Raw genomic sequence first — 27,066 nt, forward strand, 5'->3', positions numbered from 1 at the left:
TCAGACGCTAGAAAAACATGTTCCATCTGGTAGGTGAGTTTTTTATCACCAGTCCTGGCTACAGCAGAACGTTGTGGAAATGTAGATTCATTCTGATTGAATTGATCCATAAACACTTCTGTTGGTAAAAAGAATTCTGACCCACCTTAAGATTGATGCTGATTTGTTTGTGAAACATTTAATGAATTTTAATTTCAGTTTGACTTTAGTAGGGCTGAAGAACCTCAAACTGGCTCAGTGAGCGGTGTCCTGTGCTCCCTGGTAGCGTTTTGCTGTCTAGTTATTTTCTAAAGCTGCTGCTGAAATGGTATTCAGGTATGAAAAGCCCTGAAGTTGTCCCATGTCCAGCCAGCCATGTCTACCCCTCAGAAACAAGCCTCCTCCTCCCTCTAGGTTTCAGTTTTGTTACCTCACCGTGCTCTGGCCTCTTAGTGCTGAACGCATCAACGAAACATCACATCCAGTATTGTCAACTGCACTGTGGCTAAACTAAAGAACCAAAAACTTTAGGTAGACAACACATATGCCAAGGCTTTTGCAAGACACATCCATCTTTTCTTCTAGTTTTCCCTAAGGGTCTGAAGATGACATTTCTCCTCACGGTGGAACTGAGCTATTCTGTATCTTGTTTTATTTGTTAGCATTTTTTCCCCAGAATCTCAAGCAGTCACGGCATCGTTTAGTATACTTCTTAGGCAAAGTGTCTGTTGTCTCTTTCTGAGTAAGGTCTGAAACCTATGCATGCCATAGTAAAGTGGTGGTAAGATCAAGTTAGATGTCTCTTATTTTATTCTTTTTATTTCTCCTTCTTTTAGCCAGCTCTCAGTGTATAAGGAAGATGTCAACCAGTAAGTTGTCCACTGCTGACTGTGTGTCCATTTGGAGAAAAAAAAATGTGCAATTTGTGTGAGGGTGAAAAGATTTATATTAAAAATGACAAATGATGATGACGGCACTTGTGTGGATGCTGCATGACGCCTGGAGGAGAAATGTGTCTCCTGCTTTGTTCGGCCGGCTTCAGTTGAATCGTATATTGTGTGTTGTCCTTTACGAAGCCGCAGGAGTGACCGACCTCTGACAGGACGGGTTTTCTGCACATAGATAATGTGCATGTTGTTAAAAATGTTTTATGTAAAGAAATAACATTCACAGTTTAGAGTTCAGGCAAAACCTAATTTGAGTGTTTATAAATCTGACTGTGCAAATTAAGTTATTTTATAGTAGTTGAAAAATAATCCAAGTTCTCCGGTAGACAAACTAAAGAGATTTTAATTTTAAAAGGGAGAAATTCAGTGTTTTTACTTAAGTTTCCCAACCTATGGCATGGGGCTCCTCCAAAGGATCATTATGACTTAGAATAAAAAGGAAAAACAGTCCTTTAAACTTTGCTTTTATTGTGAAATGTTGGACAGTTTTACTGATTCTTATTTATAGGGGAAATAAATCACTCTCTGCATTTGATGCTCACAGTTCATAGTAGATCTATTCAGTGTGTTGCCATGAGAAATATTAATCTTGTATTTAGGATGAAGATTTAAAGTCGACTAGTCCAGAGAGAACAAGTGGTGGCACTAATTCTCAGTTTGATGCCATTGAAGGACCGATATTAAAGTGTCTGGTGTCCCTATGAAGGTTTTACTAGCTGAAACCAGTCCTTCTGTTCATAGTGTCATTGAAGAGACTCCTCCAGAAATTTTTATCTGGGGACAAAAGATTTTCCGCTTTGGTACAAAATTCCTCATTCTAACAAAGTGGAAATGTTGTACTAAGATGTAGTTAGTAATTTAATAAACCCAAACTGTTTCTGCAGGTTTCAATAACTCAAACTTAAGACTTTAAGACTCTTTGAATGCGGTTTAAGACCTGGAGTTTATATCCACATGGTAAACAAGATGGAAGGATATAAAGAAAAAAAGAGTAAAAAGAGAAGCACGTCTACTGTAATGCAACAATAATTAAGGACAGGTTGATTCAATAAAACTCATTCTGGTGCTTTTTTAAGAACCTTTCATTGAAAATACACAGTACTGAGCTTTCACCTGTATCTCATTCTCCAGTTAAGACCAAAATGTTAACTCTCTCTTTACCGCTGATATTTTAATAATCATCTTCTCTAACGCTGCCTCAGTCCTGAATTGGCTCACCATACAGTCCTCTTCAGTGGGTGTGAATAGACTTTTTTATTTGTGTATTTAAAGTTGGATAGAACAGCAAGAAGACAGTATTAGAATAATTTTACAGAAAACAAAGTCACTTTATTCTCACATGTCAGCAACTGACTGAGTATAAAGTTTTTATCAGACACGAACTGCTGCTCTGCTCCACAGCTCCCAGTTCATAAACAAAAACCCTGTGAAGGTTTTTAAATCGTGGTTATAAGAACCAAACGGAACAGCAGCTTCAACTCTGTCTCTCAGGGGATTTTTATTTTGTTGTGGTTTCACTCCTGCTCTGCTGAACCTGCACACTGTGCCGGTGATGAACTGAGGGACAGAAGCTGCTGCTCCACACGTTAAGTCAACATAATTTGTTGTCCAGACTTAATCCCGGCGCACAACTCTTGACAGTCAGCTACGATTGGCGTCCATTTAAATCCACTGTGCAGTCCTGGATCAGCAGGAGGGAATCTGCTGCTTGTGGATCCACCTCTTCTTCATCTTCTCTGCTTTGGCTTTTTCCTTAGAGGCTGGAAAATCAGGACAGAAAAAATGAAGAGATGGAGAAACACTGGATTTGGGAGCCTGATATTAAAGTTGAAGATCACAAGTTCTATCAGCTGACAGTGAATTACGAGCAACATTTTTAGAAAGAATCCCTTAAAATTCTTGTTTCTCTGGACTTACCCCAGTCTTTCTTGACAAACTGCACTGCTGCACTCTTATTCATCCCTTTTTTGTTTTGAAGAGAAAGCAGCTCGTTATCTGAAAGCAGAATGTTGTGAGTGTTAACATGAGGACACAGACGAGGAGCTGAAACCTGAAAGTCAGACTGAAAACTGAAGTTGTCGCCATCGTGTCCACAGCAGGAATCCCAGGGGAGGAGAAACCAGAGCAGGACGAGATGGAACGTCACTGTAGCAAAGCTCAAATTGAGGCAGATCATGGTCTTTACAGACTACTGCCACAGAGTGTAGCCTGCACTTCTCACAATAAATCTTTCCAAAAACTCCAGTGAAAAGACAAAACGCAAAGTATGAATTTATCTCCTTACATGACTTTGTACTTTTAGGGGCCTACTCAAAGTAAACTGTCGGACTTAAATAGTTGTACTTTTTTTTCCATTTAACTTATTTTGACTGCTCCAACGTTTCAGAGCTGTTACAGGATTCACCAATTTTTCATATTAATCATCAGGGTGAAATCAATTCCACCACCACAGCATCTTTTAGCCTTGGTGTGAACTCTGCCTTCTTACTTGTTGTCCTGCAGCTTCCTGGTCCGTACAGTCTGGACCGGATAAAATCCTCAGCTTCCTGCTGCTGGTATGACGCAGATGCTTGCTCCTTCACCGTCTTCACTGTGTACTTTCCTTTCAGACTGAAACACAGAAATAAAACCAGTGGAAACAAAAGGTCATGTTTCAGGCACTGGTCTGTGCCTTTTGGTCGACATTTACCTAAGACACCGTACAGGAAGAAGTAGGTTACACTTCTCTTAACATGCTAAGACCCGTCAGAAATAACAGAAGTCTTGTTGAAATTTTGTGAAGTTGTCCTTTAAGATTGCTTTTCTTTTAGACTGATTAAGCAGCTGATGCATGTCTGAAGTGATTAAATTCAGTTACTGACGAAAAGGTGCATTTACATACTTTCTTGAATGTGCTAATTTCCTCTTCTTCTTCTTCCGTCTCTCTCCCTCTTCCTCCTCTTCATCCTCCTGCTGCTCGTCTTCAGCTTAGTGAGAAATTGGAGACAATGTTGGTTTTACTGGACAAAAGTGTCAGCTATATGTTTAAATGACGGAGGGATGAGAAGCTTCTACCTTCATCTTCAGACTGTTTCTGTTTCCTGGAACAAGAAAAAAGAAGTTCTAATTTTGGCCGAGCAGAGATTAAAGAAAACCAGTTAAGAAATTGAGATCTACAGAAAGGGAGTGTTCAGTTAAACCTACTTTGAAGGAGCTGAGTCGATTTCCTCCAACACGTCAGCTGGTAAGAGTTTTCTTTTCTGTGAACCACACAAAAGATTTATTTATGGGGAAACACGAAAATGTGCATCTCTGCAGCACGCTGCACCAAACAGAGACAGGAATGTAAAATCTTTACCAGAATATCTTTGAATGTCTTTCTATCACAACATGCACAGACCTTCTGTTCCTGGAACAGCTCCTGTCTCTTCCTCCTCTTCTCTTTCAGCAGCGCCTTCTCCCTGCAAATACGGATGACGTCACAGATAAGACGCAATTATAACTTGAAGCAGTAGCTCTTGATTCATTTTCCTTAGAAGAACAGATGAGAAGTTTCTTGTGCGGACACACCATCCCACCAAACTCTATTAAACAATCCATATATTTTCTCTGACGTATTTTGCTCATACACAAACTGACACTATAAACTCTTAGTCTGAAACCACACGTGAGATCAGTCATGAACTACTGCTCAATGTGCGCGCCGATATGAAAAACCCCACCGAATAAATTTAATACGTTATCAATATCTCTCGTGTTATTTTTAATTAGTACAAAAACACTAAAATTAAAATTATTTATTAATGGATGGAATTCCGCTCAACGACGTCTCCACAGACACTAGTTAGCTAAAGTTAGCTGTGTCGGCTACCTCTTGGCTGTATCCAGCGCCTCTTTCAAGCTTTGCAGAGCCTGAGCCTTTGAGTCTCCAAATGTCACCTCTTCAGGAGCCTCATCGTCACTCGAGTCGAGCATCAAGCTGAAGTTTTCCGTCTGTTTTTCGCCATCCGCTGCCTTCAGCGGTGAACTTGTTTTCCCACGTTGTTTCTTCGCCATGTTGGCTGGCTGTGTGTCGTCATCACGCGGCGACGCTGACAGTGAGAGACCCGGAAACGTCCGCCCTCTAGTGGCGGAGTTGTAGATTACAACCAAAACTTAAAATTAATTATTTATAATATTTAAACAATTCAAGTCTAAACTGTACATTTATTACACGTTAATATTACCTTTATTATATTATTGAGATAACAATAGCTGTAGAACTTGACAATAGTCAATTTGCTGTGTAAATGTCGTACAAAGTTTTTCTTCTATAGAGGTTAATGTATTGTATTTCTGTGTATTATTAATGTTTCTGAAACAAGAATTTATCCATAAAATAATAAATGGAGGGGATTAGGAGAGGAAGGTAACATGGTTATAAATACCAAATGCTTTTGTTTGTATAAGGAAAAGAAAAAAAATAATGCATGAGTTTACAAATCAGTTTCAAGTAAAATACTTATTCAGAAATTATCACAAATACAGTGGTAAACAGAATTTAGGCTACGGCTGAAATATGTGGATAAATACACACACATTTACAACTTACTTTTCAGGACTCTTTGCACATCTTTCATCTTTGGTTCAGGCACTTGTTCAGGATTTTACTGGATTTAATCCATGCTTTTATTTTGAAAGCATCATCCGGAACCCCCCCTCTATTGTATTATAACTGTCCCGGCTGCAGCAGGTTCATCCCGCTCCAACAACAACAACATCAACGGGACCAGGTGACGGGACTCCGCTCTCCCCCACCCGCCATGCACCAAGTGTTATTTGTGCTTCTGGCCGCTCTCGGCGCGGCTCTCCTCGGACTCCCCGGGGTGGACGCCTCCCCGGCGGTCGGGCCCTGCGTCGCCCCGCTGCAGTGGGAAGGCAGATGGGTGCTGTACGACCACAGCACCGGGAGGAACCACCGAGCCGCCGTTTCTTATGACGCCCTGAACCAGAGGATCCGAGTCCTGCAGCAGCACAAGAAACACACCCCGTGTCAAAAGTAAGATCCCCGTTTATAGCCCCCACACACTAATAATGATGTAAATAAACAGAACAGCACTTAGTAATCCGCCAGTTAATTCAGAAACAACATGTCATCTTCCTAATCATCACAGTAAAACCATTAAATTAAAGACAAAGGCACCAAAACACGGGTAATTGTATAGTAATGTTTAATTAATTAGAACTGCATATGGGTTGCCAGGTTGTGACTGATGAGGCCTGTGACCTCTGAATTGTTGAATAAGGATTCTAAATAATCTCAACCAAAGTAAAATTTATTAAGCATTTATTAATTGTAACATCACTTTATAACTTTATAAAACAAATTACTATCATTATTATTTAACAAGTTATAGTAACTAAATGCTTTATTTAACCACACTGCTCCTGTATCGCATACAAAAGATGATTTTCCCTCTTAAAACACACTTTGTTTTTTACATTTTCCTGTTAAAAACTTGTAATAAAGTACATATGTTGCCAAAATAAACTAACACAGCGTCTGTGTCAGGTCTGAAGTCTGGAGTTCAGTTGGATCCTCTGCTTGGTAAACAAAACAGAGCTTTAGCTTTGAACGCCCTTACTCTGACCCCCTATTTAAGAGAAAAGTTTCTGTTAAACTATAAGTAAAAAACAATGATACCATCAAAATTAAACTTCTTTCAAATTAAAGAGTACGTATGTGTATTCTTCAAATACTTTTCCTCCTTCTTCAGATTCTTTGAGTACATCTATTTGTACCAGAGCATGGTGATGTTCCAGATCGACCAGAAGACCAAGGACTGCTCAAAGATCGCTCTAACAGACGCCTGGGATCCCTTTGACATCCCTGACAACTCCACCTTCGAGGACCAGTACTTCATCGGCGGCCCTGGGGACAACGTGGAGGTTCAGGAGTGGTCGGACAGGAAACCTGCACGTCAGCGTGAGTCTGGTTTTTAATATAGTCAAAATAAAAGCCTTTTGTTTTTTTTTTTCAAAATGCTTTTATTGTGAAGCAGGAAATGTTGTGTTTACATTAGCAGTAACTTAACAGGTCTGATATAGTTGTAGCAGTGTTGACAGCAAAATTATAAAACAATAAGGTGGTAAACATTGTTACTGCCAACGAACAATGTAGACAACAATACAGAACGTACATACAGTAACACTGCTGCTAAAGTCAGAGCTGTTTAATATTCACAGTTTAACAGTGGAACAAACTACAAACACAGAGTAACTTAGTTTGGAAAACTTCCAGACTAAGTTTGGGGCTCTAACTGAAAAGGCTCTGTCACCTCTAGTTGTCATTCTGACATCAGGGACATACAGAAGATTTCTACCAGAGGATCTCAGGCTACGTGCAAGCTCATAAGGCTTTAAAACCTGGGATATATAGCTGGGGGTAAGACCATGCAGAGCTTTAAAAGTTATTAATAAAATCTTAAAATCAATCCTAAAACATACTGGCAGCCAGTGTAAGGAAGGTAAGACAGGAGTGATGTGATCATATTTTCTTTTTCTAGTTAAGAGTCTTGCAGCTGAGGTCTGAACAATCTGGAGCCGATTAATAGATTTCTGGTTGAGACAGGTGAACAGACTGTTGCAATAGTCAAGGCGTGAGGAAATAAATGTATGTAAGATAACTTCAGTGTCATAAAAAGAAAGAATTGAACGTATTTTGGAGATATTTCTAAGATGATAAAAACATGCCTGAACAAGCCTAGTGACATGATGCTCAAAGTTTAGTTTGCTATCAACCAAACACCAAGACTTTTTAGACAAACTAATGAAAAACACAAATTCAGTATCTCAGAAAATTAGAATATTACTTAAGATCAATACAAAGAAAGGATTTTTCCACACTCTAATCAGCTAATTAACTCAAAACATCTGCAAAGGCCTTTAAATGGTCTCTCAGTCTAGCTCTGTAGGCTACACAATCATGGGGAAGACTGCTGAGTGTAAAAGCAATAGGTATAACCGCACCCTGGAGAGAATTGTGAAACAAAACCCATTCAAAAATGCGGGGGAGATTCACAAAGAGTGGACTGCAGCTGGAGTCAGTGCTTCAAGAACCCCTATACACAGAATCCACATTGCTTGAGGTCCAGTGTAACGTTTCCACAGTCAGTGATGGTTTGGGGTGCCATGTCATCTGCTGGTGTTGCTCCACTGCGTTTTCTGAGGTCAAAGGTCAAAGCAGCTGTATACCAGGAAGTCTTAAAGCACGTCCTGCTTCCTGCTGCTGACCAACTTTAGGGAGATGCAGATTTCATTTTCCAACAGGACTCGGCACCTGCACACAGTGCCAAATCTACCAGTACCTGGTTTAAGGACCATGGTTTTCCTGTTCTTAACTGGCCAGCAAACTCGCCTGACCTTAACCCCATAGGAAAACTATGGGATATTGTGAAGAGGAAGATGTGATATGCCAGACCCAACAATGCAGAAGAGCTGAAGGCCACTATCAGAGCAACCTGGGCTCTCATAACACCTGAGCAGTGCCGCAGACTTTCTTTGTATTGATCTTAAGTTATATTCTAATTTTCTTTGGGTTTTTCATTAGTTGTCTAATCATATAAAAAAAAAAAAAACACCTTTGAAGTATATGTGTCTGCATGTAATGCATGAATATATTATACAAGTTTCACTTTTTGAAGAGAATTAGTGAAATAAATCAACTTTTTGATGATATTCTAATTATATGACCAGCACCTGTATTTTGTGGACTGATAATAACTATTCCTGTTGTCAGAATTCAGCTGCAAGAAATTTTGAGCCATCCAACTTTTTATCTCATTTATACACTGATGTAAGGAACTCAGTCTTCCGTGGTCAGAGATCTTAAAGGGACAGTACAACTGAGTGTCATCAGCATAGCAGTGAAAAGAAACATTGTGTTTACGAATAGTATGTCCTAAAGGGAGCATATACAAAGAGAACAAGATTGGCCCCAACACTGAACCTTGGGGAACTCCATACCTTACAGGAGAAAAAGACGACTTTCAGTTATTAACAAAAAAACGATCTATCGGAACCAGTCCAGTGCTTTAGCTGATCCAACAAAACGTGGTGATCTACTATATCAAAAGCGGCACTAAGATCAAGGAGGACACCGGCTTAAAGTGCTTTCTCTAGAGGGGTGTGAAACTATGATTGGTGAGGAGTTAGGGATAACAGAAGCTCTAAATGATTCTATTTTTTAATTAAAATATGTAAAGAACTTCTCACACTCTGCATCACTTTCAGTCAGAATGCTGGGAGGGGTTGGGTTTACTAACTTGTCAACAGTCTGAAATAGAAACTTTGGATTGTGGAGTTTTCTCAAGTGGTCTCTATCGGTGAAGACAGTTTCAGTTTTAGGATATTGTTTCCGTTTCCATTGTGTTTGATACGTCCTGCAGCTGCTTCACACTAACGTAGAGCTGCAAATACAAACCTCACTTCCTCTCTGCTGGTCTCTTTACCAGATGAGACCTGGGTGGGGGTTTACACCCTGAAAGACTGCTACCCGGTGCAGGAGACCTACACCAGGAACAGCAGCGTCACCACCTCCACGCGCTTCTTCAACCTCCAGCTGGGCATCAGCGACCCCAACGTCTTCACCCCACCTAGCACCTGCCAATCAGCTCGTCCTGAGAGGATGGCCGAGTCCGACTGCTGAGGCCTCCCCAGGGCCCCAGGCCTCACCTGTGACCTTAGAGTCTGAAATCACTCCCTCGTTCACTCGTTCTCTGCTCCCCATAGAGAAGCACATTTATACTGAGCTGTAAATCATTGTGCACCGTTACTTGCAGGTGTAGTGTGGACTGACTGTTAAATGCTGCATCCTTAAAAAACCCAGCGAGTTGCATTATGGGATTTATAGCTGATTTACTTCCATCTTCTATCATAGGACTAGTTTGAGCCTCGTATGGTAGCCTACAGACACTGAAATAAAGTAGAATAGGGTAAATATCAGGCTTTACTGTACCAAGGGAGTGATTTTGGACCCAGCCTTTGTCTGGTGTTATTTAAAGAACCATTTAAGAAAGAATTTAAGTTTCTGCTAATTTGTTTTCTGCTAATCTGTGCTATCAACAACCGAACAAACTAGCTCTTAGATAATAGGCCCAACAATAAAAGTATATTATATTATACTGTTGTTGACTCTCTTATCTTCACTGACTACATGATAACAAGAGTTTCTTTGAGACCTAGTCCCAGGTGTCCCAGTCACGAAGGATTGGACGTGAAGCAGAGGCTAGAAGCTCATTTTCACAATGCTTTCATTTCTTTTCTGTTGTAGAAATAAAGCAACACACTGGAAACTGTTCTTTTCTTATTGACCTCATATTTGACCACACACTGCACACTTATAGAAACCTGTCGGCTTTGGCTGGAAAACATGAGAAGAGCAAAACTGATCAAACTAACGCAGGCGACGTGACGGTAAAGCTACAGACAGTGAGGAATAGAAAAACCGTGTTAAACATGCACTAATTGTCTCAGACCACTCCTCTTCCTGGAATGAATCTGAGCCTGAAATCCTCTTCTTCTTTCAGCTCTGACACACAAGCTCCACTCTGTCATTGATTTCAGCCTTCGTCTTAGTATTTGTGATAATGATTGGATACGTGAACCATCACGTTTACGAAGAAAGGATGATGCACCACATCCCACAGGCAGAGATGCAGGAACTCAGTCGTACTAAATGCTGAGTATTTATGATGGTTTTATGTTAGTTTGAATGGACAAGATGAACTGTATTTAACATTTATGAGCAACAATTCACACCAATGAGAACTTTTGATAAACAGAAGTGAAAAAAAACAGAATAAAATAGAATAATAAAGAATAGAAGGGCTAATTTTAAAAAAATCAACTCGAGGTCATCTTCACTTCAGCTACAAAAACAGATCCTGATGAGAACTTATAATTCTCTATAACCGCTCCTGTTCTAGGAATGAACCAAAGCCTGATAACCCTCCCTTTACTTCCTGCTCCCAAACACAGTGAGCTCCACTGTGTCCATTTATTTCCTTGTTCCCTCCTCTTCAGATCTACAGTTTGAGGATGGGTGGAACCAACATGTGGTGAAGTGTAAGAGCTGACAGACTCCATTCACTGCACAAACACATGTTGTTGAGATCAGAGCTCAAACTAGTTTCACTTCTAACAAAGTGAAACTCAGACAGTTGTTGACACTGAGAGGTGAAATGGCGCAGAAAGGAGTTCAGCTGGACCGAGAAACCTTCTCTTGTTCCATCTGTCTGGATCTACTGAAGGATCCTGTGACTATTCCCTGTGGACACAGTTACTGTATGAACTGTATTAACAGTTTCTGGGATGAAGAGGATGGTAAGAAACTCTACAGCTGCCCTCAGTGTAGACAGACCTTCACACCGAGACCTGTGCTGGTTAAAAACACCATGTTAGCAGTTTTAGTGGAGGAGCTGAAGAAGACTGGACTCCAAGCTGCTCCTGCTGATCACTGCTATGCTGGACCTGAAGATGTGGCCTGTGATGTCTGCACTGGGAGAAAACTGAAAGCTCTCAAGTCCTGTCTTCAATGTCTGGTTTCATACTGTGAGAAACACCTTCAGCCTCATTATGAATCACCTTCATTTGACAAACACAAACTGGTGGAGCCCTCCAAGAAGCTCCAGGAGAACATCTGCTCTCGTCACGATGAGGTGATGAAGATGTTCTGTCGTACTGATCAGCAGTGTATCTGTTATCTCTGCTCTGTGGATCAACATAAAGGTCACGACACAGTCTCAGCTGCAGCAGAAAGGACTGAGAGGCAGAGAGAGCTGGAGGGGAGTCGACAAAAACTCCAGCAGAGAATCCAGGACAGAGAGAAAGAGGTGAAGCTGCTTCAACAGGAGGTGGAGGCTATCAATCACTCTGCTGGTAAAACAGTGGAGCACAGTGAGAAGATCTTCACTCAGCTGATTGGTCTCATTGACAAAAGAAGGTCTGATGTGAAGCAGCAGATCAGATCCCAGCAGGAAACTGAAGTGGGTCGAGTCAAAGAGCTACAGGAGAAGCTGGAGCAGGAGATCACTGAGCTGAAGAGGAAAGACGCTGAGCTGGAGCAGCTCTCACACACAGAGGATCACAACCAGTTTCTACACAACTACCCCTCAGTGTCAGCACTCAGTCAATCTACACACTCATCCAGCATCAATATCCGTCCTCTGAGATACTTTGAGGATGTGACAGCAGCTGTGTCAGAGCTCAGAGACAAACTACAGGACATTCTGAGGGAGACATGGACAAATATCTCACAGACAGTGACTGAAGTGGATGTTTTACTGTCAAATCCAGAACCAAAGACCAGAGCTGGATTCTTAAAATACTCACAAGAAATCACACTAGATCGAAACACAGCAAACAGAAACCTGTTATTATCTGAGGGAAACAGAAAAGTTAAATTAATTAGTGAACAACAGTCTTATTCTAGTCACACAGACAGATTCACTAGATGTTTCCAGGTCCTGAGTAGAGAGAGTCTGACTAGACGTAGTTACTGGGAGGTGAAGTGGAGCGGGACAGAAGGAGTTGAAGTAGCAGTTGCATACAAGAATATCAGCAGAACAGGGAACTGGACTGAATGTTGTTTTGGATACAATGATAAATCTTGGTCATTAAGATATTACAACAGCAGTTACCTATTTATGTACAACAATATCAGAACTCCAGTCTCAGGTCTTCCGTCCTCCAGAATAGGAGTTTACCTGGATCACAGAGCAGGTGTTCTGTCCTTCTACAGCGTCTCTGAAACCATGACTCTCCTCCACAGAGTCCAGACCACATTCACTCAGCCTCTCTATGCTGGACTTTTGGTTTTAGATTTTGAAAACACTGCAGAGTTCAGTAAACTGAAATAGACAGAAGTAATGCATTTAATGTTTAATCTTTTTTCTTTCTCATGTTTTTGTGACATTACTTCACAGAAATCAGTCAAATCAAACAAGAATTGTCAGAACGTCTTTATTATCTCATCATTTCTTGATTCTTGTTGAATTCATTGAGTTGGAGCTGTTTCCTGTGTTTAGTCATGAAGGATATCACTGCTCATGACAACTTTTCTTCCCTCAAACTGACATTACTCCACATGACAATAACTTCTCTCTGCTCATAACGTTTGTTGAATATTTGTTTGAATGGATTTGTCTGCTGATGTTTTTCTTCCACTGCATATGAACAGAAATCACAACAGATTTCTTAGAAATCCAACCTAGAAATTGATGGTTCTTTATCAAAGGGATGTTGTTCTGAACATTGTGTAAATTGAAATGGAGTAAATTTGACAGATCTAATAAAACAGTAAATACTGTGATGACAAGAAGTAAAGATGCTGTTTATCTTTTGTTCCCATAACTGAGAGTCTTCATTAAACCAACTCTATGAATGAAGTCGATCTTTACATGAAACCTGAAAAACATGTTAACATTAAATGTAGACAATGAATCAAACTACCAGCTTTAATGAACAGTGTCAGTAAAATACATTGTGTAGATGAATTAGTGACGTTGTACTTCAGAAACAGTTTAGTAACAAGAGTATTAATTGAGTTTATTAGTTTTCTACATTCCTGCAGCATTTGAAGGCAGCAGGACATGTGTTGATAAATCTACAGCCAGATGTTCCACAGAGCAGTGTCATTACGTTCAACCATATCCTCATATTTAGTTGTGTCAGACGTGGGATAGGCAGCGATTCTAGGATCAGACCTTTATGGAGGCTCAGCCCCTAATGAGAACAACACATGCAGACAGTTCTCTGCTAAAGTGCTCAACACACCTGCTGAAATCACTCATTTTGTAGTCCCTAGACTAATACCTTAGGAAACTAAATAACAATACTTGTTAAGTTTAGTAAACTTTTCATAACCAGTTCTTTTGTTTTGTAAAATTGTTACAGATGTGTTCAGTTCCTTTAATTCTTCATTTGATGTTTAGGTCAATAGAAATAATAATAATGTAGTTTGGTTTCATTGTACTATGTGCAGAGACGTTTTTGGCCACCACGTTCCCAAGAGTAGACCAGTAACAGGGGGTTTGTTGTATTTTTATTTTGCTCATTTATTTTTCTTTTTGGTGGCCGACTGGTGTGTTTGTGTCAAATCAGACCCATTTGCAACTTAAATCACTCATAAATATTGTGTTTTACATCCGATTGCCTCAAGACCTTATGATATCCTCCACACTATGAACCTGAACATATAAAAGTGATGATCAAACTCTTTCATTGAATTTTGAGTGTTTTAATCAACCTTGTTACACCTGTGGTGTTCCCGGTCGAAAGTGACCGCCATAAGAAATGAATGGGTTTCCAGATTATACTCCTTCATCACAGAAAATATCCCCATACACACCACCCCAACTCACTCACTAACTTACTCACTCACTTACACACACATCAGTCTAAACAATGTCTTTTGCGGATACACCTCTTTCCCGCGCTTATGTGCCGATCCTCCCACATGAACCAACTTCCTGCTGAAACAACGTATCATATCGTCACACAGACTAGACAGATGTCTGTTATGTGAACCCATCTCTTTCCCGCGCTTTTGTGTCTGTCTTCCACGTGAACCGCACCTTCCAGACTAATCAATGTATCATCTTCACACAGACCCCATATATATAGCTTCATGTTTGCCTTGCACTCCTTTTAGTCTGAGCCCAATAAGTAGGCGATTGACCAGGGGGTTCTCTGTCTAAGTGGTTCTGGTCCAGGTGAAGAGGGCACTGAAATTGAACCAGAGATAGAGGAAGATGTGTCGGAAGTGGAAGACAACACAGATTTTGATCCAGAAGTTGAGGAGACTGACCAGTCAACAGATGGAGAGGGAGAGGCACCTGAAGAACAGGCACCTGAGGAGACATTCCAGTCCAAGAGTGGACACTTGATATGGTCTTCATCCCCCCAGGACAGAGGAAGTAAAGCAAGAGTGGAAAACATTATAAAGAGGGCCAACATGGTATGAGACATCTCGTGTGGATGACATCAAGTCCAGCTTCCAACTCTTTTTACCATTGTCTGTACTGGACGTTGACTTTATCATTCATTCATTCCGGCGCCGGTCGAGCTGGCTGCTAGTTTCTTCTTCTTTTCCTAATTTTTCTACTTTTTTTCTACTTTTAAAACTTTTTTAGTTTTACTCAACTGCTGGCATGTTTATATAGTCTATACATACATATGTATTTTTAAAGTTTAGCACAACAGAAACCTGTAAATTAAACGATGTGCGTTGGAACTTGTGCGCGCATTGTTTACAGTGAGGAACAGACACCAGATCCCCGCAGAGCTGCTTCAGAAGACTCGCCGAGGACCAACCTTCGGGAAGAGCAGAGGGAATCCAGAGAGAGCAGCGTCCTTCTGTTCACGGAGACCTGGCTGACACCGCTCATCATCATTTTACTGGACAACTTTCATCTGCTGCGGGCAGACAGAACGAAGGACAGCGGTAAGAGGAGAGGAGGAGGACTGGCTGTGTTTGTGAATGTGAGGTGGTGTAAACCGGGACACTGCACAATTAAAGAACAACTGTGTGACAGAGACATTGAACTGTTAACATGAGGCCATGCTATCTACCACGGGAGTTCCCACATGTTATAGTAATTGCTGTGTACGTCCTCCCTCTGCTAACGCTGACACAGCCTCTGACACTCTCGGTCACCAGCAGGCTGCAGACACAGCACCCACAGGCCGTTTTCCTCATCTCTGGGGACTTCAACCATGCGCCTCCCACATCTGTTCTGCTTACATACACACAGTATGTCACCTGTCCCACCAGAGACAATAAAATATTGGACTTGTTTTATTCCAACGCCAAGGAGGCATACTGTGCATCCTCCCTCCCTCCCCTGGGGAGAGCCGACCACAACATTGTACATCTCCAGCCTGTGTATAAACCTGTTGTACACAGGCAGCCGGTGGTGCCCCGTACAGTGAAGAGGTGGACTGCTGAGAGCGAGGAGGATCTCAGGGACTGTTTCGACACCACTGTGTGAATGGAGCTTTGTGACCCACATGGGGAGGACATCAGTGGCCCCACTGACTGCATAACGGACTACATAAACTTTTGCTTTGAAAACACTGTCCCCTCCAAGGTGGTACGGTGTTTTGCAAACAACAAGCCGTGGATTACCCTGGATATTAAAGCTCTCCTAAAGGAGAAGAAGAGAGCTTTCAGATCTGGGGACAAGGAGGAGCTAAAGAGGATGCAGAAGGAGCTTAGGAGGAAGATCCGGGAGGGGAAGACCAACTACAGGAGGAAGATGGAGGAGCAGCTGAAGCAGCAGAACATCAGTGGGGTGTGGAGAAGCCTGGAAACCATCACCGGCTACAAATCACCCCACTCACAGCCGGAGGGGGACCTGAGGTGGGTCAACGATCTGAACCTGCATTTCAATAGGTTTGATCAAGCACCCGCTTTGACCCCCACACAGTCTCATTCAAACTCCTCGACACCAGGATTACCCCCCCACAGCAATAACCCTTCACACCTCTGGCCCATCTCAGCAAACCACTCCACCTGGACTACCACCCACAGCATTAGCCCTTCACACCTCCGGCCCATCTCACCAAACCACTTCACATCTCACTGGACTCAGCCACCCCTGCAGTACAGAGCCCCCCTGCTCACCCCTGTTCTTTTCAGCTGCCCAGGTGAGAAAAGAGCTGAGGAAGATCAAGGCAAAGAAAGCAGCCGGACCAGATGTCATCAGCTCCAGACTCCTTAAGACCTGCGCTAATGAACTGTGTGGCGTTATGGAGCATGTCTTTAACCTGAGCCTAAAGCTGAGGGTGGTACCACAACTTTGGAAGACCTCCTGTGTGGTACCTGTGCCTAAGACACCACATGCCAGAGATCCCAGCAGCTTCAGACCAGTGGCCCTTACGTGACAACTGATGAAGACACTGGAGAGACTGGTCCTAGGCCACCTTCGCTCCACAGTGGGCCCTTCCAGCAGACCCACTGCAATTTGCCTACCGACCTGGCATCAGAGTAGAGGATGCTGTCATCTTCCTTCTACACTGTGCTCTTAATCACCTGGAGAAGCCCGGCAGCACTGTAAGGATCATGTTTTTTGATTTCTCGAGTGCTTTTAACACCATCCAGCCGGTGCTTTTGAAAGACAAATTGGAGAGGGCTGGCATGGACCTTGATCCTTGAGTGGATTCTTGACTATTTCACAAATAGGCCACAGTTTGTGAGAGCCCGGGACTGTATGTCTGACTGGCTGACCTGTAGTGTGGGAGCCCCCCAGGGGACTGTTCTGGCCCCCTTCCTCTTCACCCTCTACACTGCAGACTTCAGGCACAACAGAGGACTTACGCAGAACTTTGTGGCCTGGTGTCGGCAAAACCACCTTCTGAAGAAAACCAAGGAGATGGTGGTGGATTTTTGCCAATGGCAGTCTGCTGTCCTCTCACCGGTGAGCATACAGGGAACAGATATTGAGAGAGTGGACCCTTATAAGTACCTGGGTGTTCACCCAAACAATAAACTAGACTGGACTCATAACACGGATGCACTGTTCAGGAAGGGTCAGAGCAGGTTGTACCTCTTGAGGAGACTGCGGTCTTTTGGAGTGAAGGGAGCACTCCTGAAGACCTTCTATGACTCTGTAGTGGCATCAGCCATCCTGTACGGTGTGGCCTGCTGGAGCAGCAGCAACACAGAGAGGGAGAGGAAAAAGCTGGACAAAGTAATCAAGAAGTCCAGCTCTGTCCTGGGCTGTCCCTTGGACTCAGTGCGAGAGGTGGGTAAGAGAAGGGTCCTGGCAAAACTGACATCCATGCTGGACCACAAGTCTCACCCACTGCAGGACGCCCTGTTTGCTCTAGGGAGCAGCTCCAGTGACAGACTGATTCACCCTCGCTGTACGAAGGAGAGATTACGCAGCTCTTTTCTCCCTGCTGCAGTCAGACTGTACAATGAACACTGTTGATACTCATATTACACCTGTGCAATAATCATAAACCAACTTTACAATATACATTTTCAACACTGCTATCCAGTAATATCCATAAACTGTACATACTCATACTGCTACAAATACATATATTGTACTTACATGTATATATTTTATTTATTACTGTACTGTTTGTACTATCAGGTTTCGTAGTTTAGTTTATTTATCTCAGACTGAGCCAGTATAGTCTTTCGTCTTTAATTAATCTTATCTTTATGACTCTTTTAGCAACACTACAGAGTTTTGTAAGCTCAAACAGACACAAGTCATGTAGCAGGTTAAATAATGTGTATGTGTATATAACCGTATGTACTGTTCATGTTTGTTGTGATGTTTCTGCAAAGTAATCAGCTGGATGAGGAATTAATAATTATCTTACTGTTTATCTAGAACAATGCAGAGACGTTTGATTCATTTACAGGTTAAACTTATGCAGCACTGACACCAAGTGTTTCAAAGCGGTACTGCAGACCAAATTAAAAATTTTTGACAGAGATGAAGCTGAAAATTTGGTGTAAATATCTTCTGACGAGTTTTTTTCTTTCAGCTACAGTAATGTTAATGTGAAACTTATCAATTATGACACACTAAAAACATTCAAGGAGAAAAACAGCTGTCAGTTTAGTTTGATGGTTTACGGTTGGTTCTGTCAGTACAGTTTGTCAGTGAATCCACACTGGTCTATATTTGTATAGAAATAATAAAGTGCTGCTGGTTTCTGTGCTATTTTATCTTGACCTCCTGGAATGAAATGAGCAGCTGACTTGTTGTTATTTTAGGTTTGGCGATCAGGCAGAAACACATGTTGAGATCAGAGCTCAAACTAGTTCAGTTCTGAGAAAGTGAAACTCAGACAGTTGTTGACACTGAGAGGTGAAATGGCGCAGAAAGGAGTTCAGCTGGACCGAGAAACCTTCTCTTGTTCCATCTGTCTGGATCTACTGAAGGATCCTGTGACTATTCCCTGTGGACACAGTTACTGTATGAACTGTATTAACAGTTTCTGGGATGTTGATAAAGGTAAGAAACTCTACAGCTGCCCTCAGTGTAGACAGACCTTCACACCGAGACCTGTGCTGGTTAAAAGCACCATGTTAGCAGTTTTAGTGGAGGAGCTGAAGAAGACTGGACTCCAAGCTGCTCCTGCTGATCACTGCTATGCTGGACCTGAAGATGTGGCCTGTGATGTCTGCACTGGGAGAAAACTGAAAGCTCTCAAGTCCTGTCTTCAATGTCTGGTTTCATACTGTGAGAAACACCTTCAGCCTCATTATGATGTAGCTCAGTTAAAGAAACACAAACTGGTGGAGCCCTCCAAGAAGCTCCAGGAGAACATCTGCTCTCGTCACGATGAGGTGAAGAAGATGTTCTGTCGTACTGATCAGCAGTGTATCTGTTATCTCTGCTCTGTGGATCAACATAAAGGCCACGACACAGTCTCAGCTGCAGCAGAAAGGACTGAGAGGCAGAGAGAGCTGGAGGGGAGTCGACAAAAACTCCAGCAGAGAATCCAGGACAGAGAGAAAGAGGTGAAGCTGCTTCAACAGGAGGTGGAGGCTATCAATCACTCTGCTGGTAAAACAGTGGAGCACAGTGAGAAGATCTTCACTCAGCTGATTGGTCTCATTGACAAAAGAAGGTCTGATGTGAAGCAGCAGATCAGATCCCAGCAGGAAACTGAAGTGAGTCGAGTCAAAGAGCTTCAGGAGAAGCTGGAGCAGGAGATCACTGAGCTGAAGAGGAAAGACGCTGAGCTGGAGCAGCTCTCACACACAGAGGATCACAACCAGTTTCTACACAACTACCCCTCAGTGTCAGCACTCAGTCAATCTACACACTCATCCAGCATCAATATCCGTCCTCTGAGATACTTTGAGGATGTGACAGCAGCTGTGTCAGAGCTCAGAGACAAACTACAGGACATTCTGAGGGAGACATGGACAAATATCTCACAGACAGTGACTGAAGTGGATGTTTTACTGTCAAATCCAGAACCAAAGACCAGAGCTGGATTCTTAAAATACTCACAAGAAATCACACTGGATCCAAACACAGCAAACAGAAACCTGTTATTATCTGAGGGAAACAGAAAAGTTACATTAATGAATCAACAACAGTCTTATTCTAGTCACACAGACAGATTCACTTATTGTTTCCAGGTCCTGAGTAGAGAGAGTCTGACTGGACGTTGTTACTGGGAGGTGGAGTGGAGCGGGACAGGAGGAGTTTTTGTAGCAGTCGCATACAAGAATATCAGCAGAACAGGGAACTGGAAGGAATGTACATTTGGATTAAATGATAAATCTTGGTCATTAATATGTGACGACAGCAGTTACCAAATTTGGCACAACAGTAGCCAAACTCCAGTCTCAGGTCCTCCGTCCTCCAGAATAGGAGTTTACCTGGATCACAGAGCAGGTGTTCTGTCCTTCTACAGCGTCTCTGAAACCATGACTCTCCTCCACAGAGTCCAGACCACATTCACTCAGCCTCTCTATGCTGGACTTTGCTTTGTAAGTTTCGGAGTCAATGCTGAGTTCTGTAAAGTCAACTAGATAAAATCTATTTAAGATTCAGTTGGTTATTGTCAAAAATACATAGCAGAGGTCACTTAAATAGAATTTGTTCAATTTTGCCATCTTTCATTTTTTGTTCTGTTTCAGTTTCTTTCTGTTGTTGTTCCATCTTCAGTGTGTTCAGCCATGGAGGACACCAACATCTAAATGTCTTTGTGCTCTAAATGTCTTTGTGCTCTAAATGTTTGTCAGAGAGTTGTATTGATGTACAGTAACGGTACTTTGTTGTTTTTATCTACTTCATGAGCTTCAGCAAAGAAACTACCAGACCTGTGTTTAAGAAATCTGTAATTCCATTTGACATATAACATTTACATTTACATTGTTTAACTTTCTTTGCACTTGTTCATACACGTGCAAAGGGGGATATATATGTATATATATGAGGTACAATTGAGTTTTTAAAAAAGTGGAATTACTGTGATCTTAAAAATGAGGAGATTGATATTTTCTTAATCAAAACTGATTTTTGTTGGATATTTGTGTTGTTCCTGTGAAATTTTATCAATCGGCCAAGAGACACAGTTTTTATATGAAAATATGCTGGTTTTATCAGGTCTAATCATGTAATCATGAAATTATTATTTAAATTGTATGTTTTCTATGTTTGTCCATCAGAAGAGAAGAAGTCTGAGAACTTTAAGGCAAAATCCAAAGTTCTGTTTATAATCCGAAAGCTAATGTGAATAAAAGTTGTAAACTGGAAACTCGATTCTTTCATTTATCCCATGTGACCTGAATGCAACATCAAAGTCTTCACATTTCTGTAATTAGATCATTTACAAATAAAATAACAATTCATTAGTGTCAAATACACCATTAGAAGCAAGTCCTGCTTTTGAAATCCCACTTAAATAAAAGTATATTAGCAGTATCAGATCAAATGTACTTAAAGTGTCACATGTATAAGTACTTCATCTGCAGAAAAATATCCCACGACATGGATTTTACATTATTAGATTATTAAAACTGAAGCATCTGTGTTTAAACAGTGTTTTACTGTTGTAACTGGTTTTAACTCCTACTTCCAGTTAGGAATCATGCGGTTCTCAACGAAGAGATTGGACCCTTGTTCCCCTCGAGATGAGCTGGTTAACACTAGACGACTTTAGGTGTTTAGGCCTCAAACAGTATGAAACCATGTGAGAAGTTCAGAGGGCAGACGTCTGACAACTTCTTTACATGAGAAGGAGCCACAGCCTGTTTCTAATAGGGGCTACGAGCCTGTCATGGTGTCGGGCTCCTTGCTGCCTGTCTTTTCCCGGTGCCCTTATTTGGGCAACTTCCTGTTTCCTCCTCCCAGCCTGATTACCTTCACTCACCTGATTGACTGTACCTGGTTTCCCCCAGACTACATATACAGACCTGCACACCTTCCTCCCCTGCCAGATAGTCTGACCTCAGTCTCTGAACAGGTACTATGCAGCGTTTCCCTTGGACTGTCATTTTGTTATTTCGGAGTCTGCCTGCCCTGGACCCTGTCTCCCGCCTGATCCCCTTGTACTGTGAGTTCTGCTTGCTCTCCTTTATTTCCCCCTTTTCACAGTAGTGAACCTGAGCCCGTCACTGCCCGATTCCCCTTCTCGGACCTGCACCCCTTGTACCCTGTCTCTACCGGATTCCCCTCACTGGACCAGCCTGACCTGACCCTGCCTGCGGTCTACCCCTCTGGTTTTGTGAGTGTTTTCCTTTGATCTGTTCTCTCCCTCGTTGATTCCTTTCCCTCCTCAGACTGTTTGGACCTCTTTTGTGTTTTGACCTGGATTGTTTTTCTGTTGAGGATTTTGCCTGCTGGACCTCTGTAGTACTGTTTCACTGTGTATGACCTGGACTGCCCCTGATCTCCGAGATTAGCCTGTTGGATTTATTGGTTGGACTACCTTTGTACATCACCCCAGATGTACATGCTGTGTTTTGGAGATTGGATTTGGTCATTCTGTGTTAAAGTTTGGACTTTTTTCTTATTGTGCTCTGAACTCTTGTTACTCTCCTGGACACTCTCCACCATTTGTCAGCTGCCACTCCTGACATTCACCATTTCCGTTGTCCTCCATTTGTTCCATGTGCTTCCCGTTGGTAGGCCATCTGGGCCGTGATGTCACTTCCGGTCAGTAATCACTTCTGGTTCCCACCCACACCTCCATACTCACCCTGCGCCATCTCCTCCCATCTAGTGACTGTTGAATTCATTGACTTACAGTTGTTCTGCTGCTAGAAATAAAAATGGAAAACTTGGTCCTGTCCTGTGTAATCTCTGGTCATGGAGTCCTTCATCCAGCTCGTGACAGAGCCCAAAAGGTTCAGAACCAGCGAGTTTGTTCTTTAACAGTATAAAGTGTAAAGTTAACATGTTTTAAAGTGGATCAAATGAAGAAGATGTAATAGAGAGTGTGACCATTCTCCTCTTTATTAGTTGTTTTAAACAGTGAGAACAAACATGTGAACACAATTTGTCCAAACCTCAGTTTGATTTCCAGTATTCAGTCCCATAACTAATCAGTATTTTCTACAGTACTTGGTTTGAATTCTTTTCATTTCCAGTCTCTACTCCCTCTTCTCACATAATCTTGTTTTCTTCCAGTGTATCTACATTTTTACAACAACCCTTCATTTAAATGAACTTGTCTCAATTGTCATTCTTCAGATTTTCCATCTGTGGATTTTGGCCCCAGTCAGCAGACTCCTGTGCTCCGTATACACAGAGGAGCTGCTGTCTGATGACCTTGACTAAATGGACAGGACAGAAAAAACAGATCAATGCTCAATGTGACATTCGTACTACTGTTCAGTGACTTTATGAACAGCCACAACCAAACTTGTATCTAATTATCACAGTACTGAAAAATGTGAATAACGTTAATAACTGTTGTGAGCTGAGTGTAAAAGATATTTCAGCTACAATACATATCTAATTTTTACTGCACGGCGTGAAAGACAGTGAACACATCCAGTCTCTTGTAAAAGGTTTCTCTAAAAAAATTCCCCATGTTTCCTGCTTTCTAACACAACAAGCTCCACCTTCTCAGTATGTTGCTGTGTTCCCTCCTCCCCACAGATCTGTCAGTATATGGATGCGTGCAAACAACATGGTGTCCAATGCCACAGCTCTTTCTGCACTGGGAGAAAACTGAAAGCTCTCAAGTCCTGTCTTCAATGTCTGGTTTCATACTGTGAGAAACACCTTCAGCCTCATTATGATGTAGCTCCTTTAAAGAAACACAAACTGGTGGAGCCCTCCAAGAAGCTCCAGGAGAACATCTGCTCTCGTCACGATGAGGTGATGAAGATGTTCTGTCGTACTGATCAGCAGTGTATCTGTTATCTCTGCTCTGTGGATCAACATAAAGGTCACGACACAGTCTCAGCTGCAGCAGAAAGGACTGAGAGGCAGAGAGAGCTGGAGGGGAGTCGACAAAAACTCCAGCAGAGAATCCAGGACAGAGAGAAAGAGGTGAAGCTGCTTCAACAGGAGGTGGAGGCTATCAATCACTCTGCTGGTAAAACAGTGGAGCACAGTGAGAAGATCTTCACTCAGCTGATTGGTCTCATTGACAAAAGAAGGTCTGATGTGAAGCAGCAGATCAGATCCCAGCAGGAAACTGAAGTGAGTCGAGTCAAAGAGCTTCAGGAGAAGCTGGAGCAGGAGATCACTGAGCTGAAGAGGAAAGACGCTGAGCTGGAGCAGCTCTCACACACAGAGGATCACAACCAGTTTCTACACAACTACCCCTCAGTGTCAGCACTCAGTCAATCTACACACTCATCCAGCATCAATATCCGTCCTCTGAGATACTTTGAGGATGTGACAGCAGCTGTGTCAGAGCTCAGAGACAAACTACAGGACATTCTGAGGGAGACATGGACAAATATCTCACAGACAGAGACTGAAGTGGATGTTTTACTGTCAAATCCAAAAACAGAACCAAAGACCAGAGCTGGATTCTTAAAATACTCACAAGAAATCACACTGGATCCAAACACAGCAAACAGAAACCTGTTATTATCTGAGGGAAACAGAAAAGTTACATTAACGAGTCAACAACAGTCTTATTCTAGTCACACAGACAGATTCACTACATGTTTGCAGGTCCTGAGTAGAGAGAGTCTGACTGGACGTTGTTACTGGGAGGTGAAGTGGAGCGGGACAAGAGTTTATGTAGCAGTCGCATACAAGAATATCAGCAGAACAGGGAGCGGGAAGGAATGTGGATTTGGATACAATGATAAATCTTGGTCATTAATATGTGACAACAGCAGTTACCAATTTATGTACAACAATATTAAAACTCCAGTCTCAGGTCCTCCGTCCTCCAGAATAGGAGTTTACCTGGATCACAGAGCAGGTGTTCTGTCCTTCTACAGCGTCTCTGAAACCATGACTCTCCTCCACAGAGTCCAGACCACATTCACTCAGCCTCTCTATGCTGGATTTTGGCTTCCTTATTATGCTGGAGACACTGCAGAGTTCAGTAAACTGAAATAGACAGAAGTAATGTATTTAATGTTTAATCTTATTTCTTCCTCATGTTTTTGAGACATTACTTCACAGAAATGAGTCAAATCAAACAAGAATTGTCAGAACGTCTTTATTATCTCATCATTTCTTGATTATTCTTGAATTCATTGAGTTGGAGCTGTTTCCTGTGTTTAGTCATGAAGGATATCACTGCTCATGACAACTTTTCTTTCCTCAAACTGACATTACTCCACATGACAATAACTTCTCTCTGCTCATATCGTTTGTTGAATATTTCTTTGAATGGATTTGTCTGCTGATGTTTTTCTTCCACTGCATATGAACAGAAATCACAACAGATTTCTTAGAAATCCAACCTAGAAATTGATGGTTCTTTATCAAAGGGATGTTGTTCTGAACATTGTGTAAATTGAAATGGAGTAAATTTGACAGATCTAATAAAACAGTAAATACTGTGATGACAAGAAGTAAAGATGCTGTTTATCTTTTGTTCCCATAACTGAGAGTCTTCATTAAACCAACTCTATGAATGAAGTCGATCTTTACATGAAACCTTAAATACATGTTAACATTAAATGTAGACAATGAATCAAACTACCAGCTTTAATGAACAGCGTCAGTAAAATACATTGTGTAGATGAATTAGTGCCTTTTTCTTCTCACTGTGATTGACTGAAACCATTTGACCACTTTCCCACCTGGTTCTTCTTCTCTCTTTGTGCTCTCTCTTCCTCTTTCCCTTATAATGTTCTTACCACCCAACTACATCACTGTGCATAAGACTCTAACCCGACTATTATATGTTGTAAATAGAAAGAGAACAGGACTTTAATGGACTTGTTGCTCTGTTTTACAGTATTTTTTACGGTGCTGGATTATCTTCTTCAACACTGCATCATAGAACCGTTTTGTATTTTTTACTCTGTCTTCTTTTTTTCTTCCTCTTTTTCCTCATGACTCTTACCATTACAAAACAAAAGGAACAAAAAGCAGACAGTTGTCCACAATGTTTCCAGAGGTCAGACACAGTATATTCCACAATTTGAGACACTCAGTGTTACTGGAGCTGGTATAAAAATACAAGTTTCCAGAATATTGCATCTCCTTGGTATATGCTGCACTTGATGTTGACTTGGACAATAGGCTTGAAGCTGGCCTCTAGGGTTGTTTTCCAGTTTTTAAAAAAATGCTTAGAAACATGTAAGTACACATGTAAGTACACAAGTACACATCACGGTGGTACTTTGACTTGTGGCCGTTTTAAATGGGATTTTATTGTAGTTGCAGCATTGTCTATAGAATTATAGAATTCAAATATCACCATGGTTTATGTTTTGAGCTACTAACATTCAGGCTGCTAACGGCATCTGTCACAGCTCTTTGTTTGATTTTGTTTTTGTTTTTTCTCTCACTCCCCTTGTTCACACTCAATCAAGGTCCACAGTGGAAGTTCTCCTCTCCCACGTCGTCCTGTTCCTCTGTTGCTTCAGCGTGTTTGGACTTCACTCTTCCTGCCTGTTACCACCTCTGCTGTAGTTGGACTATGTTCTCGCCTCGCCCCTGTTGTAAGTTGGTTGATGGACTGAGTTTTGATCTTATGGTTGCTTCATTTTTGTTAGTGGGACTAATTTAATGAACTAGAATCATTGAATTAGTTGCCAACCTGCAGGTTAATGTAATAAAGTACATTTGTTTAGAAAGATGGAGAAAGTCTTATCACCTGTCTTCATGTCAGGATCTGGTTCAAAGCTGATGGAGACATTTTGAGCCTAATATGAAAATAAAACTGAGACAGTTTTTCTCCTGAAACTCCACACAGCACACGAAGTTCACGTTAAGAGCACAGGAACATTTGTCAGTGTCTCTTTTCAACTTTCTTCTCTATTATATGTTGTCACAGAGAAATTAGCTGAGTTCTCTGTCATTTGTTTTGTGATTCCACTAAATTTGTGACTTCAGTCACTGAAACTGAGACCAGAGTCCTACAAATGGACACGAGATCAAGAACTGAACAGATTCTGTCATAAAACAACAGACTTTGTGTCAGACTCCATATTTTAATCAAGATTAAACCTCACACTGAGGTTTTTACACAGGTTCAGTGTTTAGCT

At 41.7% G+C, this 27,066-nt stretch overlaps 5 protein-coding genes across 6 annotated transcripts; 4 read left to right on the plus strand and 1 right to left on the minus strand.

The window, feature by feature from the left end:
- Nucleotides 1-2,161: 2,161 nt before the first annotated feature.
- Nucleotides 2,162-5,563, minus strand: LOC113172091 (nucleolar protein 7-like). Its single transcript, XM_026374911.1, has 9 exons — nucleotides 5,497-5,563; nucleotides 4,777-5,028; nucleotides 4,306-4,366; nucleotides 4,110-4,165; nucleotides 3,981-4,006; nucleotides 3,808-3,892; nucleotides 3,415-3,536; nucleotides 2,844-2,921; nucleotides 2,162-2,686 (listed from the first exon to the last, which is right to left on the minus strand). The coding sequence occupies exons 2-9, from the start codon at nucleotides 4,959-4,961 to the stop codon at nucleotides 2,613-2,615; spliced, it is 687 nt and encodes a 228-aa protein (XP_026230696.1). The 5' UTR covers nucleotides 4,962-5,028; nucleotides 5,497-5,563; the 3' UTR covers nucleotides 2,162-2,612.
- Nucleotides 5,564-5,621: 58 nt separating this feature from the next.
- epdr1 (ependymin related 1) lies at nucleotides 5,622-10,064 on the plus strand. Its single transcript, XM_026374912.2, has 3 exons — nucleotides 5,622-5,943; nucleotides 6,662-6,870; nucleotides 9,398-10,064. The coding sequence occupies exons 1-3, from the start codon at nucleotides 5,708-5,710 to the stop codon at nucleotides 9,589-9,591; spliced, it is 639 nt and encodes a 212-aa protein (XP_026230697.1). The 5' UTR covers nucleotides 5,622-5,707; the 3' UTR covers nucleotides 9,592-10,064.
- A 1,046-nt stretch (nucleotides 10,065-11,110) lies between these two features.
- Nucleotides 11,111-12,802, plus strand: LOC113171907 (tripartite motif-containing protein 16-like). The gene has a single exon (XM_033326417.1). The coding sequence runs from the start codon at nucleotides 11,126-11,128 to the stop codon at nucleotides 12,800-12,802; it is 1,677 nt and encodes a 558-aa protein (XP_033182308.1). The 5' UTR covers nucleotides 11,111-11,125.
- Nucleotides 11,384-25,454, plus strand: LOC113172086 (tripartite motif-containing protein 16-like). The gene is made up of 2 exons (XM_026374907.2): nucleotides 11,384-11,485; nucleotides 23,639-25,454. Exon 2 carries the CDS (start codon nucleotides 23,759-23,761, stop codon nucleotides 24,959-24,961), a length of 1,203 nt encoding a protein of 400 aa, XP_026230692.1. The 5' UTR covers nucleotides 11,384-11,485; nucleotides 23,639-23,758; the 3' UTR covers nucleotides 24,962-25,454.
- LOC117152971 (tripartite motif-containing protein 16-like) lies at nucleotides 18,221-20,640 on the plus strand. 2 transcript variants are annotated; one of them, XM_033326413.1, is made up of 2 exons: nucleotides 18,221-18,245; nucleotides 18,776-20,640. In XM_033326413.1, the coding sequence occupies exons 1-2, from the start codon at nucleotides 18,221-18,223 to the stop codon at nucleotides 20,455-20,457; spliced, it is 1,707 nt and encodes a 568-aa protein (XP_033182304.1). In that variant the 3' UTR covers nucleotides 20,458-20,640. The 2 variants fall into 2 exon arrangements, with proteins under 2 accessions (XP_033182304.1, XP_033182305.1); XM_033326414.1 differs by lacking the exon at nucleotides 18,221-18,245 and having other exon boundaries at nucleotides 18,723-20,640.
- Nucleotides 25,455-27,066: the final 1,612 nt, after the last annotated feature.

This window comes from Anabas testudineus, chromosome 17, assembly GCF_900324465.2.
Source record: "Anabas testudineus chromosome 17, fAnaTes1.2, whole genome shotgun sequence".
Classification (NCBI taxonomy): Eukaryota; Metazoa; Chordata; class Actinopteri; order Anabantiformes; family Anabantidae; genus Anabas; species Anabas testudineus.